The sequence below is a fragment of the Pterocles gutturalis genome, unplaced genomic scaffold, assembly GCF_000699245.1.
Source record: "Pterocles gutturalis isolate BGI_N339 unplaced genomic scaffold, ASM69924v1 scaffold22169, whole genome shotgun sequence".
NCBI classification, from domain to species: domain Eukaryota; kingdom Metazoa; phylum Chordata; class Aves; order Pterocliformes; family Pteroclidae; genus Pterocles; species Pterocles gutturalis.
Window position 1 is genome coordinate 20,284 of NW_010128781.1, and position 10,215 is coordinate 30,498.

At 35.8% G+C, this 10,215-nt stretch overlaps 1 protein-coding gene across 2 annotated transcripts in view; it reads left to right on the top strand.

The window, feature by feature from the left end:
• The window catches only part of ASB5 (ankyrin repeat and SOCS box containing 5), a 28,079-nt gene extending 18,608 nt beyond the window's left edge, over nucleotides 1–9,471 (top strand). For both annotated transcript variants that reach the window (XM_010079754.1, XM_010079755.1), the window contains exons 2-7: nucleotides 2,515–2,594; nucleotides 3,722–3,829; nucleotides 5,253–5,403; nucleotides 5,539–5,673; nucleotides 7,215–7,406; nucleotides 8,761–9,471. In XM_010079754.1, coding sequence (XP_010078056.1) covers nucleotides 2,515–2,594; nucleotides 3,722–3,829; nucleotides 5,253–5,403; nucleotides 5,539–5,673; nucleotides 7,215–7,406; nucleotides 8,761–8,888 — 794 coding nt within the window. In that variant the 3' untranslated portion in view covers nucleotides 8,889–9,471. The remainder of the gene's footprint in view (nucleotides 1–2,514; nucleotides 2,595–3,721; nucleotides 3,830–5,252; nucleotides 5,404–5,538; nucleotides 5,674–7,214; nucleotides 7,407–8,760) is intronic.
• Nucleotides 9,472–10,215: the final 744 nt, after the last annotated feature.

The window sequence follows — 10,215 nt, forward strand, 5'->3', positions numbered from 1 at the left end:
GGTGGAAAAAATTATGCTTTCAGATCGTATCTGCATCTTTGTTCTGTTTAGAGTTAAACATGGCTACAAAAATGTCCAAAGTGTGAGTGTATTCATGGGCATAAAAAAATTCATGACACAATTTTATTAGGTGTTTTCTATATAATAGTTAAGTGTCTTTTCCTGCCCGTCCCCCACCCCCCCGTTGATGTAGGAGTAAGATAAACTGTCAAGAGAGAAGTTCTCATCTGTAGAGATAAGGGGACAAAATTTCAAAAGCAGCCTCTAAATACACCTTTTAATTACTTTTGAGGAATTATTTGCAGCTGCCAACAGGAAAACTTAATGGATCTCATTCGTTTGAATTAGAGTGATTTGAGTGCTGGTTCAGCTACTGCTACAGAAGAAGGAAAACAGTGGTCAAAATTCTCATAGTAATTGCACACATCCAACCTACAACAGGATAAACATATCTGAGCTTGTTGGGATGACAGAGAAAATACTGATGTTTTGTCAAAAGATTTTTTCAAGATTTCTGAGCTCAGTTTTTATAGTATAATACCCCTTAAAATCCCAGTCACTTTGTGTGTAGTGGTTTTTTTAGCTGTTATTCTGACTAGCAATAAGAATTGCAAAATATTACATTTAATAAACCTAATTTAAAAGTATAGGGAATGGTATGTGTGCACATACATACACATGCACCCACAGATGATCTGAGCTTAGTGCAAATAATTGTGAAAGAGTATTGGAAGCTGGATCTTGCCTATGGACCATCTACTCCACAGATGAAAGAACACAAGGAGCTTCACAGGTACTGGATACTCTGGCATAATAGAAATCTCCATGCATTTTTAGGATCAGGTTTGCAAAGCTTTAATCTCCTATATTTTTTAACTTCTGTGATCAGCTTTGTATAGTCTTATGGTAAGATAAATCCTCAGCTGTGCTTTTGTTTTGCTAAGTTTTTGATCTCAATAGCATCCAGTGGTGCTGAGTTCCACAGTGTCGTTACGTGCTCTTTGAGAAGATACAGTTTTACATCTGATTAAGTTTTAGTTTCATTCACTAACACCTCTAGGAAAATGGAGGTTTTACCTCAATTTCCATATTGTGCGCTTTCATATGTTTTTAACTATGCCCTAATTTCTTTTTAGGTTGAGCAGTCTTAATCTTTTTGGTCATTCTTCATGTGATTTGAGGGGGGGGGGGGGGTTGTTGCAACCAAAAGTGCACTTTCTGAAATAGGTTAGTGGACAGACGGGGTCCAATAGGAAACAGAAACGGAATCTATTTCTAGTGAGTAGTTACCTTAGAGCTTAGACGGATGATTGCCAGTGATTGAGCAATAGCCTTCTCATTTAAAATTCATTGCCTTGTCACTAAAATGCAGTAACTGGCTTTGCAGGCAGTCCTAGTCCATTGCATTGGACAAAGTCAAACACATTTATGCATCGGAGATTCAGCTGCTGTTGCTACCAATTCATCATACCTAGCTAATTCTCTCTACGTTTCTTCAGGGATTTTTGTGGGCTTGATATAACTCACAAGAGTGATTGTATTAGCATTTTACAGTTCCAGTGATTTTCTTCTTACAGGAATAAATATTGGTAGTTCATAATACGTTTTGAAGATGGTTCTTCCTTGCACAATCTCTCAAAACTTGATTTGCAAAATTCATACTATAAATTGGTATTGGCTATGCCTGCAAACCTGTCTGACTAGAAGGGACATGTCAGTGGCCAGTTTTCTAGAGGAAAGGGTAGGTTCTTCATCAGGAGCCACAGGATGACTCTGGGACCTGGGTTGGGAGTTGCAGTATGTGTGTGGAGGTGGGGTGGGTGTTGAATTTCTTTTTTTTTTTTTTCCCCTGTCTTTTTTGGGGGTAATAAATAAATGAAAATAAAGCCAAACCTTTACATTAAGGATATCTGTTTTCAGCCCTAGTAGTTTATTAGAATGAGAACTTAGACTTAATATTGTATTTCTACTGTAGCAAATTTTTAGTGTGATTCTCACTGTATTTCTCTCCTTGCACTTGTGTAGTAGCTGCAGATTAATTTCATCATACATAAGGAATTCCATATTGATTTTTATATAAATCAGGTTTTTCAGGACTTACTCAGGCAGATTTATGTCTGGTTTAAATTCAAATATCAATTTGTTGAAGTCTATAAATTTCTATATGACAGCTGAAAAATAAGTTACATTATTTTTCAAAAAAAAATGAACAATGCAAAAATGGAAGTGGGAAATATGGCAATTGATGAATTTATTAAATCCGATTACGGAAATCGATATATCATCATTGTGTTCTCTGTACCCCATAATCATTTATTAGAGATGTTTATATAATAATAGAGCAATTTTAATTGTTTACAAACTGATAGTTTGAAATACAGTCTCTGAAGAGGAAAAATTAATTTCATGGGACAATCGACTTCATTCTGTGCATTGTATTTTCTGCTTTGCTCTATGCATTCCAAAATCCTTCTAATTCATATGCTTTACTCAATAAATGTTGTTATCATATAGGTTCTTGGGCAGATCGCTCACCTCTGCATGAGGCAGCCAGTCAAGGACGTCTTCTTTCTCTAAAGACTTTATTGTCACAGGTGAAGGCTGTGTTCTTAAAATTGCTTTCATTTTTGATGTTACTTAATTTCTCAGCATAGATTATTAATGCACATTTAGTATGCTTTGCCTTGCTTTTTTCACTTGAATTTTTCAGAGCAATACACATTTAGGAACTGTTATATGATAAGATATAAGTTAATATTTAAAATATTTACTCTGTATGTTTTAAAACTTACCCCCCCCCCAAAAAAAAAAAAAAAAAGTTACCTGAGCTGTATCTAAATGTATATCGGTCTTCCCCTCTTGCATGGTATAAGTCAATGTAGTTCTGCTGCTTTAAGCCCTCATGTAAATAGAGCTATTCAGGAAGATACTTGTTGAGGTGAAGAATCACCGAAACATTCTGGTTTTTGCATAGTTTTGATTTAAAAAATAAATACTTTATTAATAGCAAAAAGAGAGACTGTAAACCACTGAATTTTAATATTGCAGTAGTGTCATGCTAGCTACTACAGTACTGAAAAAATATACTATAGAATAGATTTGATGAAAGCCAATAGATGCAATTATTAGTTCATAAGAATCAAACAACCTCTACTGCAGAAAATGTAAAGGGCTTAATGATATTATCAATCCAAGAAGTGTTTTCCTTGCTAAAATTCATGGCTTAAGTCAAAGAATTGCAGAATCATAGGACAGTTTAGACTCAGGGCCTTGTTGAGTTGTAAAGATCATCAGGAATGAAGATGCCCCAACCTCTCTGGACCCCTGTTCCAGGGCTTCACTGTCCCCACAGTGAAATTTTTTTCTATATAACTAATTGGAATTCACCAGTTCCAACTGTGTCGCCTTTTGTGCTTTCACTGTGCATCTCAACAGTCTTGTTTCCATCTTTAAACCCTCTATATCCTATTCCTATTTCTGATTTTTAAAAAAAGAAGAGCTGACAACTTACTTTTATTCTATTTTATATGCTGATTGATGAAAGATTCTTTTTATGCTAACTGAAGATTTTTTTATTGCAAGCAAGGTTTTAAGTCTATTTAGAATGTTGTAAACTAATCATTTTAACAGTAGTGTAGTAGTACACAACAGTAGCAGTGAACAGCAAACGTCTCTTAACAGCTTTTGTATGATCTTTACATGTCATTCATGTCTTGTTTAGGGGTACAATGTAGACACACTAACAATTGACCAAGTGACTCCACTTCATGAAGCCTGCCTGGGAGATCATGTAGGATGTGCAAGAATCCTTCTTGAAGCAGGAGCAAATGTAAGGGATTTTTTTTTTTGTATTTGAAGTCCAATGCTAACCTCAGTTTAACTGAGAAGGATAAATTCCTTGATTTATTTTTTTACTGATATTTCTCTCTACTTATCCTATTGATTGTGTTGATCTCATGTAATTACAATAAGCTGCCATCAGAAAGCTAGCAAAAGAGAGTGATGGGTCAAAGAAGCATTAGAGAGATGTTAGGTTAAAAGAAACTAACCAAACAAACAACATAATTATATGTGTAAGAGTAGATGTCAAACAGAAGAACAGTAACAGGGAAAATAGGTGGGAGTTGGGAAGACACTGAGACAGAGTAACAAACTGGAGAGAATCTGCTAGCAGTATGTCACCGGCCTTATTCTCTGAATTTCATTACATTATTTGTCTTCTAAAATTCGGGATGCATCCCTCTCCTTTACTGGTTTCCTCTTGCTTTGAGTGGTGTGCAAGAGACTGTTCTTTTTAATCTCCAGAATATCTTTTGTCACACTGCACCTTTGTGCACTTCAGATTTTTTTTTTTTAAATCCGAGTACAAAAAAGCATCTTTTCTGTACTCCTGACACAGGCTGTCTGTTATCCCAAGCCAAAAATGGCACTTTACAGGCCGCTTTGACTACAACCTCTGCTGGCATCGGAGTTCAAATGCATAGTTTCCCAAATATCTGATCTCTGATTCTAAAGATCTAAAACTATAGCTACTATAGACAAAACTATACGAACAAATTTCATTTTCCTATCTGAATTTTTTTAGTACTTTTAATTGTTTTGGTGGGTTTGTGGGATGCATGGAAGAGGATAGGCCAGAGTCCTGGAAGGACCCCTCTGTAAATACCTGTGCTCCTTCCTTTAGTGTGGTTAGCCCTCACAGATTTGCCTGCTTTCTCTCCTCATTCTCTGACACTGGGAATATTCACTTAACCAGTGAGGTGACGAGGTTGGTATGAAAGCAGCGAGCCTGTATTATTAGCTTTATTTCCATCCTGTGAAATATAACTCCAACCTGGAGATTAAAACCACAGAAGAAAGTGGCAAAGAATTCTCACATATGGAGTTTGCATTCTTGACAGAGCTATGGGGAGGAGGTCCCCATTATCCCTTTACTACACAAGGCGTAGATTTTCTGTATCAATGAAACAAGCTAATTGCAGTGGCTTTTCACTGCCCAGATGTTAATGGGTGCTCTTTAGTATTCCAGGTGGATTTTGGTTTATTCAACTTAGTTTAACAAAAATAATAGTTAGCTGATTTCAACCGAGGGGTGTGGTGAGAGGAAGGCAGTAGCACGTGGACTGCGCAGTTAAGCCACATTATTTTAACCAGTAAATTTTTTGGTATTTTAATGCAATTTCTAACTATATCCTGTTTAAAAATTTACCTTTCTTTCAATTCTGTTCTTAAGTAGATTTTATATATTCTAGGTAAATGCTACAACAATTGATGGAGTGACACCTTTATTTAACGCATGTTCGAGAGGCAGTGCGGCATGTGCTGAGCTCCTGTTAGAGTATGGTGCCAAAGCACAGTGGGAGTCCTGTCTTCCGTCACCAACTCATGAAGCAGCCAGCAGAGGTAAGAAACTACCTGATGAACAAACATGGAGCAGTTGATGAATATCTCAATAATAGTGTTAAGAAATGTGTCCAGCTTTGTCTATGAGACAGCTTACTGTAGTTGAGCAAACTCTCTCGTGCTTTGTACTGACAGGTCACAGTGAATGTCTGGAGGTACTGATATCCTGGGGTATAGACGTTGACCAGGATCTTCCTCATTTAGGAACACCTCTGTATGTAGCATGTGTTTCACAGCAGATCCATTGTATTCGAAAGCTTCTTTATGCAGGTATGTCATGATTTAAATAAAAATATTACTAGTTTGAGTACAGTATTCTTATTTTACACCTTTGAAGTGAGGTGTGCTCAATCAATGAAACTGGAACACTTGCTTGCAGGGCTCTACTCCTAAGTTTATTCTGTGATGTGTGTTTTCTTATAATAACTTACTACGCCTTTCATTTTTTTGTGGCATAGCAAGCATGTGAGGCAGAAAGGAAGCAAGACCAATAAGAATGGATGTTCACAGTTTTTAGCATTTACTACAGCTTTGTAGATGTTAATTTTCTTTAGGAAAAACAAAGGTAAAAAATCAGCTTTGGGAAAGGAATTTTATATAGTAATAATCGAGCTCTCAACAGAACTTTTTTAGCACTTTAGTCCCACCCTTTTTCATTCTTCAGCATGTTCCAGTTGATCTTTTTACAAGGCATAAAGGCTGAGTTGCAGAGTGAAGAGGTAAGGTAAAAGGCATCCTAAATTTCACATTATTTATTTAATCAATGGGAAAGAAATGTTGGAAAATCACTCTGCTTAGCACGAGTCCAGGGACACAGTCGGCATAGCTGAAGGATCATTTGCTGTGTTTCAGGTAGTGACTTGCAGGGCTTTTGTGTCCGGCAGCACAATGAATGAAAATGTATATATGAATAATTAGAGACTTGCCCATCATTGCACCAGAATTGTTTTTCTAGTTAATTGCAGGTAATTTAGAACTTAAGCAAGCAGTTAAATTTTTTCTTGTTAAGTCAGTCTCCTTGTATGACTATCCTGTGTCATGACTTTTATGTTTAAGAACTGCAGAAGTGTAATTAGCATATTTTGAGATTCAAATATTGCCATACATTAAAAACAGTAACAGAAGGGCATATTCTACATGTGTTGGTGCCCTGAAGTAGAAAAGGGTATGTAAATTGAGAATAAGTGACTACTTATGTCAATATGAATTTTTTCATATTTTTTCAGTTTATAAGAATATATTAGAAGTTGGAAAGCAAACAGAAAATGAAATAGGCAAGAGAATGATACTGTGGAAGTATTCTCAAATTATTAATACTGAGAACAGTGAGTTATTCAGACTTCAAATCTAATGGCTAGGCCTGTGATATTATTAAACTATTTTACATAAATGGGAATTAAAAAAGCAAAAATTGTTGTTTCAGGGAGAAAAGTTGGTACAGAAGCCAATTTTTTGTCTCACAACATCAGTAAAGCCCTCTTAAGAAGTCTGGGTTTTTCTTCTGATAGAATAGTCTAGAAAACTGCTGAGGCAAACCGAGTTTTAGGGAGACTAACATGTTGCCTTTAAGGGAAATTCTTCCATACTAGCTCATTTTGTTTAACTCTTATATGGATAATTTTTTCTTGAATAGGAATGCATTACTGCAAATTAATTTATTCAATTTTAAAGTGTAATAATTAGAACTCTGTAGATTGGGAGAATTAATGGTTTGGAGGCCTTTTTCCTATTTGTTTTGTAACGTCATCTTTGCTCAATGACAATTTAAATTACTCTCTTCTTATCTCTTGTTATGTGCATCTACCCACCAGGTGCCAATGTGCAGAAAGGAAAGCATTTGGAAACTCCACTCCATGCTGCTGCCCAGCATTCTAGTACAGAGATCATAAACTTACTCCTTGAATTTGGGGCAGACATAAATGCCAAAAATACAGATTTTGAGAGGCCTGTTGATTTAGCAGCTCCAAGGAGTTTAGTGGAGAGACTGCTGCTCCTCCACGAAGGTAAGTTTTACATGTGTATTTTTGCAACTATAACCTGTATTCTTAAAAAAAACCACACAATCCCCCACCAAAAAATCCCAACAGCCCAAACAACCCATGTTATAGAAGCTAACAGTGTGCTTTATGAAAGGAATATATTGACATTCAGATAAATTCCTTTCAAACTATAAAAATACACAGTAATGTTTAGTGTTAGGCCAGAGCCTCTTACCGAACAGAATCAGAATTTACACAAGCTGAAAAAGTATTAGTTTATTGAGTGTTTACACAGTTAGACATTAAAGCTACATTTTAATGGCTGTTACAGACCTTGTTAAAAAGAAACAATATTTCAATTTAATATTAAAAATATATTTAGTTTTGGCCAGCTGTCCCAATACTTTTAAAAATATATTTTTAAGTGCATATTTTGATTGTAGGCAAAGAACTTTAATTTTCTAAATTTTCTTTACTGAATTATAAGTACTTGAGAAATAGGAGTCGACACTTACGAGTCCCTTGAAACTCTTAAGCATCTGTGCCTTAGAGAGAGAGAATATCCCAAAGGGAACTGTATTTGTTCAGACTGACCTATGTACAGCGTAAAAATAAGCCACAAGACAAAGACGGGAAATAAGCAGAGAAACTATTGCCATAGCCGTGGGCATCTCTTTAGAGGTGAACTGACAAGTAGCATTGATTAGTGTTTTCCTTCAGAAGACACCTCTGTAGCCTGAATGTTGTTAAAAAAATGCTTCTAAAAACAGTTGGTTATCACAAAATTACCAAGGCTAATAGGATTTTTAAAAGCCACAGCAAAGATGTCGGAAAAAATGAATTGGCATGAAACGGGTATGGTTTTATTGCCCAGAGAAACGCAGCAACCTGTTCATTTTGAGGGAGTTGGGGGGTGTAGAGAGACAAAGGCACTATCATGAGCTAGTGAGACCACTAAACATGGTCCAGGATCTTGGGGTATTTTGCCTGCATATTCTTGTTGCAGTGGTGCATTGATAGTGCAGCTTGTAGTGCTGTAGCATGTATTTTACCTGGTTTTTGAATAATAAAAAATACTGCAGTTTTTAAATTTGTTGACATCAGATATTTTCTGGGAGCAGGTTTTTAATTTAAAAACACAAATTATTTGCTGACCTGACCTTGCTTTTTTAAATATTTCCCTGAGTATTAATAATAATGCAGCAGCCCCAGTCTTTATCTTTGAGGGCAAAAAGGCAATGAAAGAGACAGACAAATTTGAAAAATGAATGAATTTTTTTTTTTTTTTTAGAAATCCCGTTACTGTGCAAGACTATTGTAAAACAAAGTAGTGGCTTTTATAGTTGTATAATTAAACTGCTTTCTTTTTTGTTTGCAGCCACACCATCTTCTCTTTGTCAGCTCTGCCGACTGTGTATCCGAAATTACATAGGAAGAGCCAGGCTGCATCTTGTCCCACAACTCCAGTTGCCAACAATACTGAAGAATTTCTTACAGTATCGATAACATAGTAATTAACCTTTAGAAACTTGAATAACATGTACTTTTTCTTCTTTCTGTTTATTGTACATTTTATCTAAAGAACTGCTGGGCGGAAAAAAAGCCTTTTGCATATTACTTAAGAAAATATATATCTTTGACACCTAGTGTTGGTAAATAATAATAATTGGGAGCCATTCAGCAACTGGTACCAAGGTGCTAATAAGGCTGAATTGAAAAAGTGTGCTGATACTCTGGGAAATGATTGTGTAGCTTTAGCTTAACACTTACTAAATAGCTTTAGTGCTGTTAATTTTAATTGTATTTATACTTTTTGATCTGACACACCTGAACCACAAAGAGTTTCTTCATGACTATTTGTTAAGTTTGTCCATTTAGAGTAATTATTTTATGTTTTTAAATTTCTATTGTTTGTGTACCTAAAAATACTTGGTGATAGGTGCATTATATACATTGAAAAAAAATAAAACAAACAGACGTAATTTTTTCTTGTTTTTCTTTATATAGTTAATTCATTAATGACAGTGAGAAACTTCCATTATTTTTCCTCACTGCTTGTGCTGTGAATTGGAATTATGCTGCTGTGAACATGATCACTGATTTTTCAGCCATGCACAGTTTATGGATTCTCTGTTTATTAGTACAATTAGTAACTTCAAAAATTCCAGAGGAATATTCTTCAAAAGCCTTAATGCTGAGGTACTTTTGATCTCCTCTTATAAAACAGAATTATATGGACTGTTTCCTTATCCTTTCATAGCAATGCTGTATCACAACTCATGGCCGTATTAAAATAACTATTTGCCTCAGAGAAAGGCATATATTGTTGTATAATATCTGTGAGGTTTCTGAAGGCATATCGTGGAGATGTGGATATTGAATCTTCAACCTCAAGTTAAGGAGGTGGATGCAAGTCTCCAGAAATACATCAGTTCCCTGTATCAGGACAGGTATCACTCCGAAAAGTACATTATTTCTCTGGCCGTCTAGTTCATAAACAATTACCCATTTCCAAAAATCATGCCTGCTAAAGCAGTCTGGGATTCTGCAACATTTCTGTGATCAGGTTGAAATTTTATTGTTCAGCTCTCTAGCCAGAGAAGTAATGCTGACACCCCCAAGAAACATTAGAAAACCCAAAGGATTTCTGCCCCCCTCATGCCCTTGCTGGTGACAATTGCCAGTCATGTCAAACAAGGTGATCTGACTACTTCATCAAAATGCCGCGTGCCTTCTCTCAGTCTTTTCATTTGGTCTTCCTCTGAGAACAGATTACTTCCTCAGTCACTGATACTCAAATCCTGCAAACCAAAGCAAGTTTTACCACTTGCCC